This window comes from Papio anubis, chromosome 8, assembly GCF_008728515.1.
Source record: "Papio anubis isolate 15944 chromosome 8, Panubis1.0, whole genome shotgun sequence".
NCBI lineage: Eukaryota > Metazoa > Chordata > Mammalia > Primates > Cercopithecidae > Papio > Papio anubis.
In genome coordinates this window covers 39,242,967-39,267,366 of record NC_044983.1, presented here as the reverse complement: position 1 = coordinate 39,267,366, position 24,400 = coordinate 39,242,967, and the positions used below count along the sequence as shown (strand labels likewise).

General features: G+C 40.5%; 1 protein-coding gene across 4 annotated transcripts in view; it reads left to right on the top strand.

Annotated features, from left to right (window-relative positions):
* The window catches only part of ZMAT4 (zinc finger matrin-type 4), a 372,597-nt gene that overhangs the window by 76,494 nt on the left and 271,703 nt on the right, over nucleotides 1-24,400 (top strand). For all 4 annotated transcript variants that reach the window (XM_031669498.1, XM_017961971.3, XM_017961970.3 and 1 more), the window contains exon 2: nucleotides 15-120. In XM_031669498.1, coding sequence (XP_031525358.1) covers nucleotides 19-120 — 102 coding nt within the window. In that variant the 5' untranslated portion in view covers nucleotides 15-18. The remainder of the gene's footprint in view (nucleotides 1-14; nucleotides 121-24,400) is intronic.

The window sequence follows — 24,400 nt, the reverse complement described above, 5'->3', positions numbered from 1 at the left end:
TGATTCTCCTGTAGCCTGATGAAGTCCTCCGATATCGATCAGGATTTATTTACAGACAGTTACTGCAAGGTGTGCAGTGCACAACTGATCTCCGAATCGCAGCGTGTGGCCCACTACGAGGTAAGGACAGCGTTTCACACTCTGTTTGCAAATGCAGAAGAGAGCAGCCCCGTTCTTTGTTGTAGGACTCCAGGATCCTCCCTCTGGACTTGGGGCAGATTTGAAGAACCACAGGACTTGAACCTGTACAGTCTGAGGTCAAGGCCAGGACAAGTGTATATGTGTGGGGTTGGGAGTGAGGGTTGGGGATGTCATTGTCAGACGCTGGCTGCTTCCCAGATCCTTTTTTAAAATTTGTATCTCAGCCCCTGGAGACTCTGCTTGGGCTTTCTCTACTTGTTAAATTTGTTTCTGTGCATCCACAAAGTTCCTTTCAGGGATCCGGGGTGGAATGCATTGTGCCAGCTTCTGTCTCCGCCTATGACCCCAAAGATAAGCTCAGAAGACATTTGTTAACCACTGTAGGGAAAGACAGCAACAAGCGATGAAGCAGCCATTGGCCACTTCCTCCCCGAAAATTGCTTCCACCTGATGGCCAATACCCAACATATGCTTATCACGATTAAAATGCCTTCTGCAGAGTTATAACCAAGTTTTAAAGTGCAAATACTCTCCAAAGTCATACATTAGTGGCACTGGCTCTTTAGGATGGAGGAGCAAAAGACCGCTTTTTAATCCTCTATTGGGAGCAGAGGATGAGAGCAGAGAGTTTGGCCTGTGTCCGAGGATGAGGAGGGAATGAGGTGCTGTGGATGGAGTAAAGAGAACTGGGGGATCCCAAGAGGCTGAGCGCTGCTAGGGAATGTTCTGTTTTCAAGAGAACATATACCAGTAGGAACATGAACTCTTCTCTTTTCTTTCTTCTTCTTTCTTTCTTTCTTTCTTTCTTTTCTTTCTTTTCTTTCTTCTTCTTCTTTCAGTTCACTCTTTCTCTCTTTCTGTTCTTCCTCTTTCATTCTTCCTCCTCCCCTCCTTTCTCGGCGGCGGGCAGCAGCAAGCGGCGGGCGGGTTAAAGCGTGGCGGCGGCGGCAAGCAAGCGATGAAGTCCGATCGATCCTGATCCGATCCGAGCAATCCTCCCACTCCTTAGCTCCTGAGCAGCGGAGACTACAGGCACATGCCACTGCACTCAGCCAATTTTTTACTTTTATTTTTAGTAGAGACTGGGTCTCACTAAGAACATGAGTTTTCAAGTGTAAGAACTTGTAAGTAATTTTAGATTGGAAGGCTTAGCCAGCAATTTTCTTCTTGTCTGACAAGTCTGACAAATGCCGGTTGTCACTGTCATTACGCAAACTCTGGTGGGCCTCAGATTCCTCTGTGCACAATAAAAATAATTATAATAACACACACACATATGCACCCAGAAAGACAATCAACGGGCCCTGCGTACTCCTCAGGATTTTGTGGTGACCAAATGAGATCTATCGAAATTGCGCCTGTGAAAATGCTTTGGAAGTTGTAAGGTCTACCAAACATGCAAAGTTATGTGCTTATTCATCATTAACTTCTTTGCAGCAATGTTTTGATGAAAGCAAATGTTTGATGAAAATTTTAAAATCAGCATCTGTGAAAAAATTCATATAGTCATTGTTAAAAGGCAACCAAGTGTTAGCAGTCAAAAGAATTATCTAAAAAAGTCCATCATTTGAAAGTAAGGACTTTCTAATTTCTGTGACTATGGCTTCATAAACACACACACACACACATACATATATACATATATATATATATGTATGTGTGTGTATATATGTATGCATATTTGTGTGTGATGGAGTCTCACTCTGTTGCCCAGACTAGAGTGCAGTGGCACGATCTCAGCTCACTGCAACCTCTTCCTCCGGGGTTCAAGTCATTCTCCTGCCTCAGCCTCTCCAGTAGCTGGGACTACAGGTGCATGACACCACACCTGGCTAATTTTTTTGTATTTTTAGTAGAGACGGGGTTTTACTGTGTTAGCCAGGATGAACTCAATCTCCTGACCTCGTGATCTGCTCACCTTGGACTCCCAAAGTGCTGAGGTTAAAGGCATGAGCCACTATGCCCAGCCATATGGTTTTATTAGTATGTTTTCCCCAGTTAAGGAAACGGGTGAATTTGTCCCTGCTCTGAAATTCCATAGCCTCCTATTAGTACTTTATGTTCTTCCTTTATTAGACTTTTTGTGTTCATTTGTAATCATCTTACTAGATTCATGAGGACAGGAACAGAGTTTTATTCATTTGATCTTTCATAATTGCTGGAATAGTGCCTGCCCATGACAGGTGTTCAGTGAGCGTTCGTGGAGGGGGTGGGTGTGTTACAAAACTGTACTGGTGACCCTGCCCCACATTGCCTGATTAGAAAAGTAATGTCAGAACATTGAAAACAATGAAAAATTGTTTAAAGAAAGAAAAATTTCAGCTGCTCAATTAAGTGTTTAGTTATTTGATCGCACATTTTGCACGTTTTCCTGTTAACATACTGTACCCTCGCTGTTGCACAATCTAATTGTTTAGAGAATAGAATGTGTTAGTGTTTGTTGAATGTAGCTAGATGACAGAGAAAATAAAGCAATTACAATAGATCTGCAATTAACAGTGTTACACATCATCGAGATAACATTAAATGCATTCCCATTAAATGTGGATGGGAACTCTGAATGATATTTCCCTCCCTTCCTCCAGGCAAAGGTAAGGCCCTTCCTACAGTGAGAAATAGCTGTGCATTCTTGTCACAAGGCTGCTGAGCTTGTGAAAAGGACACAGTCAGGATGGAGGATACCTTATCAATCTCCGGTCTCTCCAGCTTTGGTTGAGGCTTCTCCAGCACCACTTCTTTCTCTCTAAGAAGATAGCGTGCGTCAGACGATCTCTAAGGCCATTTGAAAACTGATATTCTGATTCTATCAATCTGCCCCTTCCCTCCAGAGACACCTTCCCTGCCGAAGTGACTTATGGAATGGGTCTCTAGGAGATCAAAATTCCATTCAATTCATTGAAACTGTTGTCACATTTAGTTTCCATGCCCTATTACTGATTTATTGTTTTAGTATGATTTCATTTTTCAGTTCAACCTGATAATTTTCTCAGCTTCCCTATGGGGCAAATCAGTGAGAATCCACTGTGTATTTTCTGTATATCCAGCAATATTAGTGTTAGTTATTGCAGGGGATTCTGGACCTATATGAGAAATGATCCTTGTCCCTGAGAAGCTCATAAACGTCATTGAGAGAAAAAGTCACAGATAGTTCAGTGTGGCAAAAATGCCTGTGTGATTCCAAGCACATGATCTGTAGAATTCTGCTGTCTGCTTTTAAGCAGCTACTGGTGGAATCTGATACAAAGAAAGTGTTAGTTATTTTGCCGACTTGGCGTCCTGTTGTAGGCTACAATGTACTGTTAACTTTGTAGATATTTGCATATTACAATTTAAAAGAGGGAGGCATCACTTAGAGCTACTATGACCAAGAAAGACTTGTTGGAGAATGTCATGATTTATCCATGCCTCCACAAATGGGTTAAGTTTAGGGGTGAGTGGAATGAGAAAAATCTTGGTATCAATATTTAAGGAATATTGAGGGGGCTACTCTAGCAGGATTGTGTTAGGAAAGGATGGGGTCAGGATATCAAGGAAAGAAGAGTTTGAAGTCTGTGAGGCTCTTAAGCATTTGGCAGCATAACGCTTTAACTGAATATTTCTAAATGACAGATAGTTGGTGGTGGTCAGGGTGTATTGTTGGGGAAAAGAATGGCTTTTGGTATGACTTTTGCTGTGAGACTATGTGTTAGTCTTCCAAAGTAGGAGAGCAAAACAAAACAGATGGGTTAATGCCTAATAGTTGCACACCCCATTTAAAAGGCTGAACCTTCGCACAAGAGGACAGAAAAACCTAATATATGTCTAGTCAACCAAACCTTTACATACTATGCTTTAAAAATCTCTTTTTGCATATGAAGTCCTCAGGTGGAAAAAAATGGGGAACAGAGAGGCATTATTATTTTTCTTACTTGCTAAGCATTAAGAACACATTAACGTGGCCGGGCGCGGTGGCTCACGCCTGTAATCCCAGCACTTTGGGAGGCCGAGGCGGGCGGATCACAAGGTCAGGAGATCGAGACCACGGTGAAACCCCGTCTCTACTAAAAATACAAAAAATTAGCCGGGCGCGGTTGTGGGCGCCTGTAGTCCCAGCTACTCGGGAGGCTGAGGCAGGAGAATGGCGTGAACCCGGGAGGCGGAGCTTGCAGTGAGCCGAGATCGCGCCACTGCACTCCAGCCTGGGCGAAAAAGAAAAACCCCGTCTCAAAAAAAAAAAAAAAAAAAAAAAAAAAAAAAGAACACATTAACGTTTCAGTAGGAAATATAATTAGATGTCTCTATTCACTGGACGAATAGTCTGAGTCAATAGACACAGACACAGAAGGAAGACAAAACTTTCAGAGGAAAGGGCCTAAGTGTTACAGGGGTAAAAAACAGTTTCCCAGGGAGGCCATTTGTGTGGTTTGCTGCAGTTTCAAGTGGCTAAAGAATAATTTCCTGCAAAGGGAAAGAGTTCTTGTATGAGTGAAGGAGTGACTTTCTGCAATGTGGAAAGAAGAGAAAAGTACAGGGCAGAAAGATGATATATGTGTGTATACACACATACACACTCCCCCCCACACACATAAACACACACTCACCCCCAACCCCCAACACACACACGCCCACACCCACACATACATAGACACACACATACACACATACTCGCCCCCACATACACATATACACCCACCCCCAACCCCCCAACACACACCCACACCCACACATACACATACACACATACACACATACTCCCTCCACACACATATACACACACCCACCTCTAACTCTCCAACACAATTCCACACATATATACATACATACACACACACATACACACTTCTCCCCTCTACACACATACATTACTCCCATTCCCAATTCTAACCCCTAACAACACACACACCCACACATACATACACATACACACACATACACACTTTCCCCACACACATACACACGCACCCACCCCCAACCCCCAACACACACAACCCACATACACATACACATACACACACACATACACTCATACACACATACTCCCTCCACACACATACAAATATACACCCACCTGCAAACACACACCCACTCATACACACACTTAAACACACACACACATACACATAGACACATACATATATGCCACCACTTCCTACACACACCTACACACATAAACACACACTCATACACACAAACACACACATAAACACAAATGCACATATAAACACACACACATATAAACATCCACATAAGCATACACACATAAACACATACATACACACACCCACATATACACACACACAAACACACCCATAAACACACACACAAATAAACACACCCACACTCCACACATTAAACACACACATACATTAATGTGAGCTTACACACACACATATAGACACCTAACGTATACATAATATAAACACACCTATACACAATACATATATATACACACATAAACACACAAACACATCCCTATTATTGTGAAACATTACACATATAAACATATTATACATCAGAGCGAGGTTAATAATAGAAACAACACACCCAACCACCAACACACACACCCACACCCACACATACACACATACACATGCACATATACACACATATACACATAAACACACATACACCCCACCCACCACACATACACACATACACACACACAGATACACAGAGTCCCCCCACATACACACAAACACACACCTACATACACACAAATGCAAACATAAACACACACAGATACACCCACATAAAGACATACATAAAACACCCACACACGCCCACATCCACAAATACACACATTAACACACACATAAACATACACACACATGGCTGGGCGTGGTGGCTCACGCCTGTATTCCTAGCACTTTGGGAGGCCAAGGTGGGCAGATCATGAGGTCAGAAGATCGAGACCATCCTGGCTAACACGGTGAAACCCCGTCTCTACTAAAAATACAAAAAATTAGCCAGGCCTGGTGGTGGGTGTCTGTAGTCCCAGCTGCTCGGGAGGCTGAGGCAGGAGAATGGTGTGAACCCGGGAGGTGGAGCTTGCAGTGAGCCGAGATGGTGCCACTGCACTCCAGCCTGGGTGACACAGTGAGACTCCGTCTCAAAACAAAACACATATGCACACATATACACACACCCACACATACACACACAAACACACCTCCACACATAAACACACACACATAAACACACACATACACGTGTGTTTATACACACACATACACACACCCCAACACACACACTCACACATACACACATACACATACACACACACATACACATAAACACATATACACCCCAACCCCACATTATACACACACATAAACACATTGCTAGATATACACTTAAGCACATAAAATACATACACACACACACTTCTACATACACACAACGCATTACATAAAACATAATGACATATACCCATGATAGCATATATATAACACTCCACACACATACCCACATCCACACATCCACACACAAACACACACACTTAAACTCACACACATACACATATAAACACCCACATATACATATACACAAAAACACCACATACACATATAAACACACCCCCCACACATACATGAATATTAATACTATATATAAAATAATGTAAATACAATCTAATTGCAACACACCCACACCCACGCATACACACATACACATACATACACATATACACACATACACACACCCCCTGACACTCTCCATGCATATACACATACATAAACACACCTACATACATATGCACAAATGCACACATAAACATATACTCGGACATACACACACACACCCATACACACCTAAACATACACATAGACACACACAGACACATACACACACACACATACATGCATACTACATACACACACACCCCAGACACTCCCCCACACACATACACACACATACACACACATACACACATACACGCACTCCCACATACAGATACTCACATAAACACCAAAACACACACTCACACACGTACACACATACACACACAAATGCACACATAAACACATGCACATACACACATGTACACACATGTACACACATACACATAAACACACATACATCCCCAGACACCACACACACACATATACATAAGCACACACTATACACACACTCTCACAGACATACACACAAACACCCCACACACCCACACACATACACACACAAACACACACATACACACATACCCATATACATGTAAACATCCACACCCGCACACGATACCCATTTAAATGCACATCCACAGATACACGCCAATGCTCACATAAATGCACACACATACACACCCATACACAAACGCACACATACACACATATATACACATATACATCCACCCACCCACACACATACACACACATATACATTCGCATCATACACACACACACACACACACGGAAAGTCCATAATGTTGTGCATGGGTTTTTGTAAACTGTGACATTAAGTGAAATGCCGTATAATGGAACCAATTTTTTTTCCTCATCAATGTTATACTGAAATTACATTGAATGAAATGATGTTACTTGAGGACCTGCTAGACCTGGTTTCACTTAAAGGTTCAGTTTCCAAGAACCTATGGATGATGTTAAGTAAGGACTTTCTCTCTCCATATATATATATATATATGAGAACATATAAAAACATATATATTCTCTATATATTCTCTCTATATATTATAATATATATTTAGAATACATATATATATATTAATAAAGGAATTCATACACACACACACACAGCCAAAGGAAGAAGGTACTGAGCAGACCTAGGAGAGTGGGAAGAACTCTTGCTGGGCAGATCCCATCAAGCCAGCCATACATGCACCAGCCCAGTTGCTTGTCCGTTCCTCTGAACCCTAATAAGCCTTGTGTTGCTGTGCCACATGTCTCATGAAATCAGTGGTTAGGCATCCTCGTCCCTCCCAAGAGGACTGCGAGCTTCCTGAGGGCAGGTGGGAGCCATGCGCTGAGTGTTTTTGTGCATTCTTGCCATACTTCCCCTGCTCCCCACTGTACAGCTTTGCTCCTGGCTGTCATTTACTGACACTGCCAGGGGATGCACAGGCTGGGGGGCTGGAGGTGGGGTGGACTGCAGGAGGGGAGGGGTGGGACAATTTTGATGAAGGCCTAGATGTCTGCACCAGAAGAGGGGATGATGTATTAATACATTAAGCATTAGTCTACTTGAGACCCGGATGTCAAGACATGAGTTATGGGTGACAGTTTTATAGTTATGGCAAAGGGGTTTCTTCAAGCCAGTGGGAAAGTTTTCAAACATCTCTGAATCTTGATGTAATATCAGTACTGGTGAAAGAGCCCCTTTAGCCCACCCGGGAATGGCAGAATCTAGTATTGTTCACTCATCATGGTAGCAGCAGGCATATTGGGCCTACAGAGACATGCCAAAACATATATATTTTTTCTGTTTCTCCTGTTCTGATTGCCTTCCAACAGAACTTTGGCCTTGGCTGGCTTCTATTTAATCCAGGGGAACAGCTGGAAGGGCATTTTCTAGCTTCTGTAAGTCAGGTTGGAGATCAGGTGTAAGCGTCCGGTGGGTAGTGATAAAAAGGTGAAAATTAAGATTCTTAAAATGTGCTGATTAAAGTTTCATGACTTTCCAGAGCTACTAAAGCCTTTGCTGCCTTTTCTCCCATAGACTCTCATACCTTCTTGTTACCTTTGCTTTTTCTTTTTCCTAATAGCCTGAAGTAAGCATGCGGGCTAAACAACTTTCTTCTGATGCGTGAGAGTTGTGAGTTTTAGATCAGGCTGTGTGACTGTAGCCTGTCAGCCCCACCCAGCACTGTACCAACTGGACTTGAGTACTGTCAGGGCCTGCCAGGCCCACACCTACCCTGGGTATTGCAGGTGAAGTGCTCAAGGAGATGCAAGTGCTAACTGGGTAAAGACTAGGAAAAGTCTTTATGGCAGGATGCCTGGAAGGATGCCTTCTTTGCATTACACATTAAGAATCACTGTTTCAGTATTTTTGAATGTCTTGGCATCATGACTGCTTAATTTCTCCCAGATGATGTTAGTACAGTTATTGGTACATTTGTCCAGGGTAATATCTTCATAATATCTTCGGACTTACTGACACAGATAATACTTTTGATATGATAAATAAAATTATTCCATATGGAAGATCTTTTTGGATGATTAGTGTGTGGTGGCTTATCCCTGATTGCCTGTTAATGTTCAGCTTCTGTTTCATTGTCCATTTTATTTAAGACTCTTAATCTTCTGCAAGATTTCTAACTACTTTTTTATTTTCCTTTTGTTTTATTCCAGCAAAGCCAGCATGGGCATCTTACCTTTTATCAGTCATTATTAGTCAAAATAGTTCACTGGAACACAAAATGAATTGCTGGTAAGAGGCTATAACGAAGTAGACAACAATAGGCTGAAGAGCATACTCAACTCAGGGCAATATGCACATGGCTAAGAGCAGCTGTCAGATGATGTCCTTCGTGCTCATTGCTTAAGAGAACATGGGTAGGGTATGCTTTGTAGCCTGAGTTCTCATTTGCAGAGAGCAGTTGATGTCACTGAGTGGATTTTAGGAGTCAGACCATCACCCATTGGTTAGCACTCAGTCACATAGCCCACCTACCCGCAGGAGAAGTTGGAAAATGCAGTTTGAATGTGTGGGTAAAAGGAAATGGATTTAACAAACACGTAGCATCATCTCTATCATGGTCTACCCTTCTGACCACGAAATATCCATCTCATTCTTCCTCTAACATGGAACACACACATCCCCTCTTAATAGGAGTGACCTCAAGTTCTTCCCAATCACTGTGTTCAGCTCAAATTTCAGGATCTCCAGGAGTGGGCCTCCCTGTTGAGTGGGAATGTGGCTCCCCTTGGTTTGGTGACCTATGAGCAAAAGAGAAATATTACTGCTTTCCTCTAGACTTTTCAGTGGTCATGATAACAGTAACATTCCCCACCCAGAAAAAAAGAAGAATGAAGACAAAGAGAAATCGCTGGTCCATAGCAAAGCTAGCATCCTGTAGGACGACACTGTAACTTTTCCCTTTCCATAAAGTGGGGCAAGTTCCCAGAATAGAATCTGATCTTCCTCTGCGGGAGGGACTTTCTTTTTCATTTTTCCCAGTGACCCCTGGCACTGACCCCTGGAGTTCTTTCCTGTCCATTATTCTCCTGGCCACATCAGAAATGGATCTTCGGTCTTCTCTTCTCCTAGGGGACTGCCAGCATTCATAGCCTACTTCCTTCCTGAGACTGATTTAAGACTTGCAGAATATTAAAAGTGTTTCTAATTTAGTGTCATAATGTCTTTAGTAATATTATTCTTTCAATAATGTAAAAAGGCTTCCAATTAATTTTTTTAGAAAGTTCCATGTATCAGTAACAAAATGATTCTCTCCTAGATACAATTTCAAGACTGCTTGTTTATTTTAATGCTTCCTTACCCCTGTGAGGAAGCGTTGTCTCTTTTTTTTTTTCAATTTAATGGTGGGTATCTTGAGTTTATCTAAGAAAAGCAGGTGGAAAGGCCATGCCCTTCATTAGATTTTTGCCAAAGGCCTGAGTCACATGCTCAACTGAGAAGTTTCCCTGTGTCTCCAACCCTCGATGTGTTTTAAAATGCCATCTCTCATAGTTGGATGTCTAGAAGCCATTGGCAAATGGCCTTTCAAACTCTCTATGTCCCAAATTTATAAATTATCTCTCTTACATATGACTTCTATCTGCTAATGGGTCAGTTGTATTCTTACTTTTTTTCTTGAAAAACTTGACCAAACACCAATATAGACAATTAGTAATGAATATAGTAACAAAATAACATATCTCAAAGTATTCTTCATCCTCTTTCAATTCTTCTAGAACTCTATCCGTGTCCTAAAAGTCCTAGAATAGAACCCTCTGGTTCTACAACCATTAGCTCAGTAGGCAGGTAGTGTGCCTTCCAAATTATTGTGGGCAAGTTTTGCCAGTATTTTGCTACCATATAACCTAGATCTATAATATCCGAAACTTCCGCATTTACTACCAAACTGCCACACCAATGTCGTATTTTTAGGGTTTTTTGTTTGTTTGTTTCAGGATAACCCCAATATCTATGTCAGACAAGGCAGCCTAATTCTGGCAACGAACACTTTCAGCATCTTAGAAGTAAATTCTTTCTTCCTTACATTATAGCCATTATAGGTCAGTGGAGGGGGATTTGGGGTCACAAAATTATTTAGAACTCAGGCTGGCAAAGGCTTCTGACATTGCCCTGAGTATCAAAATCCAACTGGTATCTGGGAAACTGATGGGGACTATGGGTGACTGCACAGGACATTTTAGGGGACAGCTCTGGAAGTGGCAACATCATATCTCCCAGGTTCCACGGACCAGAACTCAATCGTGTGTTTTCTTCTTACTGTAGAGAGGCTGGGGCATGTCACTTTGCTGGGTGCCCAGGAGGGAAATGAAACTGGTTTGGTGAACACATAGCATTGCCTCTGTGCACTGTGTATGTGTGACGCTGGAGGAAATGTGGTGATTAGGACCTGCATTGGGGATGCTGGGGTGAAGAAGAAAGAGAAGGAGAGGAAAGACTGTGATTCCCAAAGGAAGTGGTTCTGGCAAATGAATGAAACAACTGTGGAAACCGAGTGTTTGGGAGCTGCGGTGAATCTGATGCCCATTTTCCCGTTTTCTTACAGTGCCGGGGAGGAAATGGAAGCAAACAATGTGCTGTTTGTCTAAAAGACAAAAGAATAACATGCTATTGACTTAGACTTTTCTCTCCGCTTCCCCTGACTTAGCTGATCAAGCGCAAGAGGTTTTCCGGTTGGAACTTGGAGCCCGTGTGCCAAGTGGCATGTCTGCCCTCTAGCATTTCTCTTGTCCCTACCTTTTGGGGCCAGCTGTCTCCTAGGTCCTGAGCTCTGTGCCCCACTGCTAAATAGTCTGAACCATCCCACCTTCTATGTGGAGATGGAAGGACAGGACCCTCCTGAGGGTCTCCTCTGCTGTGCCCTGTTGTTGAGGATACTGCCTGTAGTATCCCAGGATCTTATTTAGATGGATGTTTGAGAGAAATTTTCCTTTGCTCTCCTCTACAAGAAAAGCCATTCCCTTTTTGAGTGGCAGCTCAATGTAGACACTTGACTCTGTTTTTTTATTTACTTTTGACACCAAATTCATGGCCACATCCAGCAACCAAACAGGATGCCGTGTACACATTTCTTGTGCTTGACTTACCTCTGATTGTTATTTTATTTCCCCTGTTTTATTTTATTTTATTTTTATTTTTGGATGGAATCTTGCCCTGTTGCCCACACTGGAATGCATTGGCACAATCTCAGCTCACTGAAACCTCCACCTCCTAGACTCAGGAGATTCTCCTGCCTCAGCCACCTGAATAGCTGGGATTACAGGCACGCGCCACCACACCTGGCTAACTTTTGTATTTTTGATAGCGACGGGGTTCCACCATGTCGGCTTTGAACTCCTGACCTCAGGTGATCTGCCTGCCTTGGCCTCCCAAAGTGCTGTGGTTGCAGGTGTGAGCTGCCGAGCCCGGCCTCTCCTGTTTTATTTTAAATATGTATCACTCATTTATTTTATCTACTTGAATTAGATATGTGTGTGTGTGTGTGTGTGTGTATATATATATGTATTTGTTCTTGAAGTCTTTGAGCAAAATGGTGGAGTATAAATACGTAAATATTTGTTATTTTAACATTTTATTCATTCATTTTTTTGAAGAGGCAATAAATTCACAATTCAAAATTCAAAAACTATGAAAGGATATAGTACGTGAAAAGTCTCCCACCTATTCCTATTTCTTAGCTACCTAATTCTCAGATGAAACCAGTCTTTCCAATTTGCTTTGAAATATTCTATGCATATAGATGCAACTTAATTTTTCCTTTTATATATTTTTCAGAAATGGTAACATGCTATAATCTTAGTTTCGTTTGTCTTAATAGATTTTCATTTTATGATTGTATCATAATTTGTAAAGCACTTGTTGAATGGACTGATAACTCCTTAGTAGCCTTGATAAAACTCTGGTAGGAAAAAGACTTTTTCCTTGTGAATACTCCTGTAGCGATGCACGTATCAGTTGCTTTTCAGATCTCGACCCATACTGATTGGTTACTGACTGTGACAATTTTTATTCCAGCTTTTCTATTCCCAGTATTCACTTGAAAACATATGCATTCCTGACCCCCAAGTAATTCCGCCATCTGGGATTGTTTATTGTTTCAAAAAGATATTAGCAGGATGGGGAATCCCCAAAGTAGGTGGGCTTGAGTGTGGCGCAAAACCATGTGTCTTTGCCTAAATCTCTTCTGATACTTGCAGGTGTTGAGAACAGTGTGCTTTCCTTGTTTTCTGTGATTCGAGAATTTAATTAGTTTCCTCAGGCTTCTATACTAAGATGATTTAATTTCCAGTGGAACTTTTCTTTTTTTTTTTTTTTTTTTTGAGATGGAGTCTCGCTCTGTCGCCCAGGCTGGAGTGCAGTGGCCGGATCTCAGCTCACTGCAAGCTCCGCCTCCCGGGTTCACGCCATTCTCCAGCCTTAGCCTCCCGAGTAGCTGGGACTACAGGCGCCCGCCACCTCGCCCGGCTAGTTTTTTGTATTTTTAGTAGAGACGGGGTTTCACCGTGTTAGCCAGGATGGTCTCGATCTCCTGACCTCGTGATCCACCCGTCTCGGCCTCCCAAAGTGCTGGGATTACAGGCATGAGCCACCGCGCCCGGCCCCAGTGGAACTTTTCTAACTTCAAATGCTGTCACTTTCTCAGAGGATCCTATGAATGCGTAATTGCACCTGTTCAGGAGGTACCCAGGCCATGTTCGCATCTCTGCTCCCATGCCTCCTCTCCACCCCTTCCGCAGCCCCCTCCTCCCGACCTCTGGGATTGCCTTTGCTATCACTATGCCAATTGCAGGAAAGGCTCTTAGAGTCCTTTTAAAGTTTTTAGGTTTTATTAAGAAAATAGGAAAAAGAGAACAAAACTCTTTCTATCTCTGCCAAATATTCCTCTTCTGACCCTCTTTGCAGTCCTGGCTATGCCATTCCCTAGCTTTGTTCTGATTTGGGAAGTCTCCCTGCCTTCTGGTCCAAGAAATCCTCCCCATTGATGTTTTTCATTAATTCCATGGACCTATCAACCTGTCAATACATCTTCTGGAAATCTAGCTTCTCCAGGTTTGGCCGTAGATAATACCCTTTATGACTCACCAGGTCTCTGGCCCTAAAGCCAGCTCCTGTGTATAACCTTACGGGGAGCCCTTTGGGATGCTGTCACTTGCTTTAAAGACCCAAAGCCACATTTTCCTTTCCCACTTCATGGAAAGTTTCATGCTTCCTTTGGATTCATCTACTGAATTTTCCTTCTTCTACCCCTGGAGTGAATTTACTTTTAGTTTATCCTCAGAGCAGGTCTTAGCTATGAAAACAGCTTTTGGTGTACCCAGGGTCAGAAGGCCCGTGTTGTTGGAACAGTCTTAGCTAAATCACTTTACCCTTCCTGATTTTAGTTTCTTCTTCTGTAAACAAGAAGGTTGGGGATCTTCTTTGTTTTTAACCCCTTTCCTCATGCCCATCCCCTCCCTATACCCTCATGGGCAACTAATTTATGAGGTTCAATATTACTTTTATTTGTATCTGTTCTTTAAAATGTGTTTGCCTTTGTGGGCATGGATTCTATTTTTTATATGTAATTTTTAAATTTTAGAATAGTTTCAGATTTACAGGAGGGTTATAAAGTATGGAATATTTTTGTGTACCCAGACATACCTTGTTTCCCCTACTGTTAACGTCTTACATTGTTATGATACATTTGTCACAGCTAATGAACCAGTATTAATACATTATTACTATTATATAACATATATATATATATATATATATATATTTTTTTTTTTTTTTTTTCTTGAGATGAAGTTTCACTCTTGTCACCCAGGCTGGAGTGCAGTGGCACAATATCAGCTCACTGCAACCTTCGCCTCCTGGGTTCCAAGTGATTCTCCTGCCTCAACCTCCCAAGTAGCTAGGATTACAGGCATCTGCCACCATGCCCAGCTAATTTTTTGTATTTTTAATAGAGACAGAGTTTCACTATGTTGGGCAGGCTGATCTCAAACTCCTGATCTCAGGTGATCTGCCTGCCTCGGCCTCCTAAAGTGTTGGGATTACAGGTGTGAGCCACCATGCCCAGCCTATAACCTATATTTTAAAGTGTCAAGTCCAATCTTTGTTCAGATTTCCTTAGTTTCTCTGTCATGTCTTTTTCTGTCCCAGGGTCCCACCCAGGATTCCATGTTATATTTAGCATCATGTCTCCACAGGCTCCTCTAGACTATAACAGTTTCTCAGGTTTTCCTTGTTTTGGATGACCTTGACAATTTTGAAGATTACTGGCCAGGTATTTGGTAGGATGGCCCTCAGCTGAGGTATGTTTGATGTTTATCTTATAATGCGACTGGAGTTATGTGTCCTTGGAGAGTAAGACCGCAGAGGTTAAAGTCTCCTTCTCTTTATGTCACATCCAGGGTACCTGCTGTCAACATGACTTATCAGTATTGGTGCTGACCTTGATAACCTGACTGAGGGAGTGACCGTCAGGTTTCTCCACTTCAAAGTCACTCCAGTCCTTCTCTTTCCATTGTGTACTCTTTGGGAGTATATCATCAGGCACAGTGTATGTAGGCATGTATTTTTATTTTATTTTATTTTTTGAGGTGGAGTCTCACTCTGTCACCCAGGCTGGAATGCAGTGGCATAATCTCGACTCAATGCAACCTCCACCACCCGAGTTCAAGCAATTCTCCTGCCTCAGCCTCCTGAGTAGCTGAGATCACAGCTGCATACCACCATGCCTGGCTAATTTTTGTATTTTTAGTAGAGACGGAGTTTCACCATGTTGACCAAGCTGGTCTCGAACTCCTGACCTCAGGTGATCCGCCCACCTCAGCATCCCAAAGTGCTGGGATTATAGGCATGAGCCACCATGCCTGGCCCGGCATGTATTTTTAACATGCTATTATATGACATTGTGGTGCGAATCTCATTCTTATCTTGCTATTCATTTGGCAGTGTGTTTCCAAAAGCCATCCATGTTCCTCCATTTACATGTAGTCCATGGCTTCTAACTGCTGTCTAATACTCCATAATGAGCATCCATTACCTTTTGTCTTTCCCATTCCTTCAGGGATGGATAGTTAGTTTGCTACCAATGCCCTACTAACACAAGCAATGCTGTGACAAACATCTTAACATATTCCCTAAGGAACCTTGGGGAATTTCTCTGAGATAGTGTGGAGACAAAAGTGACTCCACCTTGGATGCTAATCTACCACCTTGACTTCCGATTACCCCAGTCTTGTGAATGCCTCCTGATTGCTATTTTATCTCCTGTTTATAATGCAGTCAACTTTGATGTTATGGCACACATTACAGGCTGTGACACTTGCCTTTTCTGGAGGGTGCCTTAATTATCTTGCACAAATCATGTATCCCCTTTCCCTATGGAAATATACCCAGCCCTGGGTCTGGGGGTTGCAGGTGTGAAGCTCTACCTGTCTTGCAACCGCCGAAGACCACGCTTCTGTCTGTAAGTGCCCCCAGTAAAACACACTTCACTGCCAAACTGAATTTGTCTCCCCTGTTCTTTTTTGGCTCCTTCAGCATTTGGGGGCCACTTTGTACTTACGACCTTTTCATGGAACAGATGAATGTATAACCATCGTAAGGTATGTTATTACTGAATTGAACTCAGCCTTGCTCTACTCTCCAACCAGTTGTACATGAGGGTTCCCAGATCTCTACATCCCAGCCAATCATTGACTTTATTCAGCTTTCACATTTTTTCCTAATCTAGTAGATATTTGATATATATTACTGTGTTTTAAATTGTATTTCCTTAATTATTACAAAGTTTGAACAATTTGTAAATATACTTATTAGCCCTTTTGTTTTCTTTTTTAAATGGTTTCTATTCATATCATTTGTCCAGTTTTTGTTGGTGTACTTGTATTCTTTTTATTTCTTCCTATGTTCCTTGTTGAATTTGGATATTGTAACTATCTTCTCCCATTCTGTCATCTTCCTGTTATATCTGTTCATGGTGCCCTTAGTTAGTTTTAAGCTTGTCCATTTTATGTAATCAGTTTAGTAAACATTTTGCCCTACAGTTTGTTTAAGAAGCCCTTTCCACCAATAGATCAAAAAATATTAAGCATACTGTCTTTAATTAATCTGACACTTCCATTTTTCATATTCATATCTTTAACTTTATTTGGAGCTTACCTTTAAATACTGCGTAACATAGGAAGCCACTTTGATTTTCTTCCATATGGTGAGCCAGTTTTCCTACCACCATTTACAGTTCATTCTTTCCCTGGAATTTGGGGTGTCACTTTGACATGTGTTAATTTCCACATGTGCATGAATCTGAATTAGATCCTTTTCTTCTGCTCTGTGAATTTAATTTGCTTGATCTTAGCCAGTCTTTACTGTATTTAGTTACTGTGCTTTAATATCTGAGAGGGACAAATCACATATCTATCTTCTTGTATTGTAGAGTTGACTTAGCTATTTGTTTAGTGTGTGCTTTTGAATCCATGTGAATACTTGAAGAAGTCTGCAAATCCAGTGGAAATCTTGATTGGAACTTCTTCAAGTTTAAGAATTAATTTAAAGACAATGAATACACACACACACACACACACGTATATATATTATATACATACATATACACACGTGTGTGTGTGTGTGTGTGTGTGTGTATATATATATATATATATTTTTTAAGACGGAGTTTAGCTCTTGTCAACCAGTCTGGAGTGCAGTGGTGTGGTCTTGGCTCACTGCAACCTCTGCCTCCTGGTTCAAGAGATTCTTGTGCCTCAGTCTCCCAAGTAGCTGGAATTGCAGGTGCCCGCACCACACTCAGCTAATTTTTATATTTTTAGTAGAGATGGGGTTTCACCATGTTGGCCAGGCTGGTCTTGAACTCCTGACCTCAAATGATCTGCCCACCTCGTCCTCTCAAAGTGCTGGGATTACAGGTGTGAGCCACTGCGCCTAACAACAATATTTTTATAGTATCAAGTCATCTTATCTTAAAGCAGGGGTATCTATCTATCCAATTTTAAACCAATTTCTATATTAAAATTTCAGAGAAAGGTAGCTTAATAAACATATAAACCATGAGAACACACATAATTATTGTGTGATTTGATTCTTAATACTATATTTTCTTCTTTCCATTATTTTGTCAAGGTTTAATCATTAATCTTTTAACTAAATTGTAATCATGTTGAGAACAAAGGCCATGCCTTTAATTTCTTTTCTTTTTTAAAAAATAATATCAAGATGTATTTGAGATTCTGAGGATACATGTGCAGGTTTGTTACATGAGTACATTGCATGATACTGTGGCTCGGGTATGGATCTCATCACTCAGGTAGTAAGCATAGAACCCAATAGGTAGGTTTTCAACCCATGCTCCTCTCCCTCCCTTCTCCAGTAGTCAGCAGTGTCTGCCGGTCCCATCTTTATGTCCATGTGTACTCAATGTTTAGCTCCCACTTATAAGTGAGAACATGAAATACTTGGTTTTCTGTTCCTGCATTAATTTGTTTAAGATTTTGGCCTTCAGCAACATTCATGTTTCTGCAAAGGGCATAATTTTTTCTTTTTTATGGCTTTCCGTGGTGTGTGTGTACAACACTTCCTTTATCCAATGCATCAATCCAATTGATGGGTACTTAGACTGATTCCATGTCTTTGGTTTTTTGTAAACAGCGCTGCAATGAACATACGAGTACATGTGTCTTTTTGGTAGAATAATTGACCCAGCAGTCCTAGTACTGGGTATATACCCAAAGGAAAGTAAATCGTTCTACCAAATGCCTTGAATTACTTTTTATCCTTTCTGTGTCTCAACATAGAAAGAGTTCAGAAAGTTTTTTTTTTTTTTAATTAGTTGGCATCCAGGATAAGCATCTTATTGGTGGCAAGTTTTTAAAATTAGTTGGCATCCAGGATAGTTGGCATCTTATTGGAGGTTTTCTCTGACCTCCTCTTTTTCCTTCTTCACATTTCTATCTTTTTTCTTCCTCTTCATTGATTTGCCTGCTCCTTCCCTCTCTTTCTTATTGCCTCCCCTGAGTGAAGATGTCTAAGGTGACCATGTAACGGGAGCTCACACCTACCTCCGTTTATTGAGTGAAGCTCAGCACTTTTTCTTTTTTTGCAGTGTGGTGCAGTTCCTCTGGGAATGAGCAATGTAACTTAAAACTAGCTGTGTCAATAAGTCAAGGTGAGTTTTCAGCTTTATACTACTGCATTGCCAACCGTTAGAAAGATGTTAACATTTATTGCCAAGCTGTCTCTTAAATATCCTGTAATAAAAAGCCAAAATACGCTGTCTTTTTTTTTTCCAATTTCAACCTTAAGCTGCATTTTCATTACCACATTTTCTTTGCAAAGTGCTGTAACATTCTTTATTGAAACCTTTATTGTTTCAGGTGTTCCCATAGTAGTCTCCTTTGATCTAAAGGAAAAAAAAATATTTTCTTAAATGAAGGGAAAGGGAAGTATTATAGTGTATCTTTTTTATTTTGCTAGTGACCTGTTTAACCTCTGCCTTGTGGGCTGTTATTGCCTCATGTCTGCTTTTCAATCTATATAATTATGATGATCCAGAGACAAAATTTGACCTGTACCCTATCAAAATCCATATAATAATAAGCTATATGATAATGCAGTTTTCTTAGTTTAAAAAGTGTTTCAATCTGATTGTGTCGCTGTGCACAGAATTAATCAAGTCAGTTTTCTTTGAGACTGTGCACTGGGAAGGCAAGATCATGTTTGAAGAAATAATTATAAAAATCAAATGCTGAATTTGCTGAGGGCACTAAAAAAGCACAGTATGCCTTGCCTGTAGTATTTCAAGAATCTAAATGTCTTTGGAATTCCTTGGGATGGCTGAGATAAAAGGACTGGTGATGCTAATTATGGACTAATCAATTTTCTAATCCTGTTGAGGAGGAAATAAAGTTTTGAAATTAATGATGTCACTGTGTCTCTATGGCATTTAGAATTTTTCATGAAATGTTTTCTGAGTAAAAGAATATGAGATAATGTTTACTATATCAGCACCTTAAAGACCAAAATGTGTTTGCTCAGAGAAGCAATCCTGTAGCTAAAATGTGAATGTGGCAGAGAGGCACATACTCTGTTTCATAAAAATAAAGAGCCATGCCGGCTTGTAAGGTCCAGGGTTATTTCTTTCATCTTTGAGTACATGGAACACACTTAGATCATCCCTAGCCACTTAGACTTGACACCAGAATTCAAGAGGGACTTTTGTTTTGTGAGATAGTCTCACTGTGTCACCCAGGTTGGAGTACAGTGGCACAATCTCAGTTCACTGCAACTTCCGCCTCCTGGGGTTCTTAGAGATTCTCCTGCCTCAGCCTCCCGAGTAGCTGGGACTACAGGCGTCCACCACCATGCCCAGCTAATTTTTTTTTTTTTTTTTTTTTTTTTAGCAGAGACGAGGTTTGGCCATGTTGACTAAGTTGTTTTCAAACTCCTGACCTCAGGTGATCCACCCGCCTCAGCCTCCCAAAATGCTGAGATAACAGGCGTGAGCCACTGTGCCCAGCTGATTTTTTTAATTTATTTTTTTATTTTGTCTCCACCCCACTACCTCCCCCTGCCCAAGCGAGTCTTATCTTGCTCTCTGGGCATGTTCACTCTGGGAAACTGCAAGTTCCTTCTACTTGTTTTTCTGACAGTGGTACACAGAAAGATACACTGGTTAATGTTCTTATATTTAGGTCAGCCAAATAGAATAAGATCCTAAAGGTGGGTGACTTGCAGCTATTTCTGAGCGTTTTCTTCTAAGTTTGGAGCCTGGTGATAAACAACTGTGATGTGTGCCTGCATTTATTATCCCAACATATTTTTTGAACATCTACACTGTGTAAATGTACCATAATAGCTTCTATTTTCTCTTCTATGGGGATTCTAGATTTAAAAAAACACATCAAAAATCTTGCACTCATTTTGGGTAGGGAATTAAGACAGGAGCAGAAATGACATCCATACAAATGAGAAGGGTGTATGTAGCATTAGAGACATGGAAGTATGTGCTATCCGTCACAGAGATTTAGGATGACTTGGTGAGAAACAAAATGCAACTTGACTTATTCTCTATTTAACGAAATGTGAAAATAACATAAAGAGCTGCCTGTGTTTTTTTGTAGAGTAGATCTGTATACATAACATATTTAATAATTACAAAGGGGAAATGTGGTTGTTTCATATACAGAGTAAAGCTCTGTTTATGGCAGCACATCTCTGAGAATTAAGGCTGCCCAAAGCCAAACTTTAAGAAGCATTGCTTTTCTGTATTTGAATATTTTTCATATGTGTGATCGTGAGGAGCTGCACATCCATGTCATTAAGAAATAAAGTCATTGCTAATGGCCTGAATTCAAAAGAAAGAAACAGAGAGAGAAACAAAGGAAAACTCTGTTGTGATGCTTAGTGTTTGCTTCCATAGAGATTTAGGCGTTTGAAACTCCAAGTGCTCCAGTGAGAATTCACACACTGTGGATCGAATTGCCCAATGCAAAAAGTGGAGAATGCTGTTTCTCAAACTGGGTATAACTTTGACATTCTGCAAATTCTTTTAGACCTTTAACGTTTTGGTTTTTAAATAATTCTTAATGCATATATTTTACGAGGTATGAAGATGAAATGTTCCCCTTTTTCGTGATAACAATTAAGATATATTTTTTTCTAGAACAAGATGAGATTATTATTTTTTCTCAGACAAGGTTCATCAGATCTTTGAGAGTTTTGTTCTTGTGAAAACTTGAGATTTTTTTTTTTTTTTTACTTAGACTTGAGAAATATTGGTTTATTTGAACCTACTACTCAATTACCCCTTTTTGACTTTAATATTTTATTATTATTATTATTATTATTATTTGAGGTGGAGTTTCACCCTTGTTGCCCAGGCTAGAGTGCAATGGCCCGATTTCGACTCCCTGCAGCCTCCGCCTCCCTGCAGCCTCCGCCTCCCGAGTTCAAGTGCTTCTCCTGCCTCAGTCTCCCAAATAGCTAGGATTACAGGCCTGCGCCACCATACCTGGCTAATTTTGTATTTTTAGTAGAGACAGGGTTTCTCCATGTTGGTCAGGCTGGTCTTGAACTCTCAACCTCAGGTGATCTGCCCGCCTCAGCCTCCCAAAGTGCTGGGATTACAGGAGTGAGCCACTGCGCCCAACCTGGTTTTAATATTTTAAAATTGCTTTTGTGCCAATAATCTCCAAAGTCAACCAACAGTTTAGATTATGAAGATGATCATTAGATAGATAGATAGATTGACTGATTTATCCATTTCCCAGATATGTTGTGGTTGCTGTTTTCAAAATGGACTTCCTTTTTTTTAGGGCAGTTTTAGTTCACATCAAAATTGACTGAAAGGTAAAAAGATTTCTCATGTATCCCCTGCCCCAGACATGCACAGCCTCCCCCATTATCAATATCACCCACCATAGAGGTGCATTGTTAAAAGTAATGAACCTACATTGACTTACATCATTATCACTCAGAGTCCATCGTTTACCTCAGGGTTCACTTTTGCTGTTATGTATTCTATGGGTTTGGACAAATATGTAATGATTTGTATCTATGATTATAGTATCATACAGAGTAATTGTATTTCCCTAAGAATCCTTTGTGTTCTGTCAGTTCATCCCTTGCTCCTCACTAATTCCTGGCAACCACCGATCTTTTTACCATGTCCTTAGTTTTGCTTTTTCTAGAATGTCATATAGTTGGAACTATACATTATGCAACCTTTTCCGATTAGCTTCTTAAATTTAGTAAATGCAAGCTGCATTTAAGTTTCCTTCATGTCTTTTCATGGGTTGATAGTTCATTTCTTTTTAGTGATGAATAATATTCCATTGTTTGGATGTCCCACAGTTTATACCTTCATCTACTGAAGGGCCTCTTGGTTGCTTCCAAGTTTTGGCAATTATGAGTAAAGCTGCTATAAATATTCATGTGCAGGCTTTTTTTGTGGGTAAAAGTTTTTCACTCCTTTGGCTATATACCAAGGAGTGTGATTTCTGGATTATGTGGAAAGAGTATGGTTAGTTTTGTAAGAAACTGCCAGATTGTCTTCCAAAGTGGCTGTACCATTTTATATCTCTACAAGCAATGATGAGAGCTCCTAATGCTCCACATCCAATACTATTGTGAGTGTTCTGGATTTTGGCCATTCTAATAGGTATGTAGTGGTATTTCATCATTATTTAATTTGCAGTTCCCTGATGACAACTGATATGGAGCATCTTTTCCTATGCTTATTTCCCATCTGTATACCTTCTTTGGTGAGGTGTCTCTTAATGTCTTTGGTCCAGTTTTTAGTGGGGTTGTGTTCTTGTTGAGTTTTAAGAGTTCTTTGCATATTTTGGGTAACAATCCTTTATCTTTTGGGTAGGGAATTAAGACAGAAGCAGAAATATTTTGCAAATATTTTCTCTCAATCTGTGGCTGTCTTTTCATTTTCTCAACAATGGTTTTCACAGAATAGAAATTTTTAATTTTAATAAAATCCAGCTTGTCAATTTTTTCTTTTATAGATCGTGCCTATGGTGTTGCAACTAAAAAATTATCACTGGTCCCAAGGTCATTTAGATATTTTCCTATATTATCTTCTAGAAAATTCATAGTCGTATATTTTAAATTTAGGTCTGTGGCTCATTTTGAGTTCCTTTTTGTGGATAAGGTAAAGTCTCTGTTTAGATTCAGTTTTGTTTTATATGTGGATGTCTAGTTGTTCTAGCACCATTTGTTGAACATACTCTTTTCTTCATTGTGTTGCCTTTGCTCATTTGTCAAAGATCAATTGACTCTATTTATGTGGACCTATTTCTGGGTTTTCTATTTTGTTCCATTGATCAATTTGTCTATTCTTTCACTAATACCAAACTGTCTTTATTACTGTAGATTTGCAGCAAATCTTGAAGTCAGATAGTGTCAGTCCTCTGACTGTTCTTCTTTTTCAATATTAAGTTGGCTATTTTGGTTTTTTTTGCCCCTCCGTCTAAACTTTAGGATCAGTTTCTAAATTGATTCAAAGTTATCCACAAAATAACGTTTTGAGATTTTGATTGGGATTGAACTGAATCTATAGAATAAATTGGGAAGAACTGATGCCGTGAGAATCTCGAGTCTTTCTACCCATTAACATGGA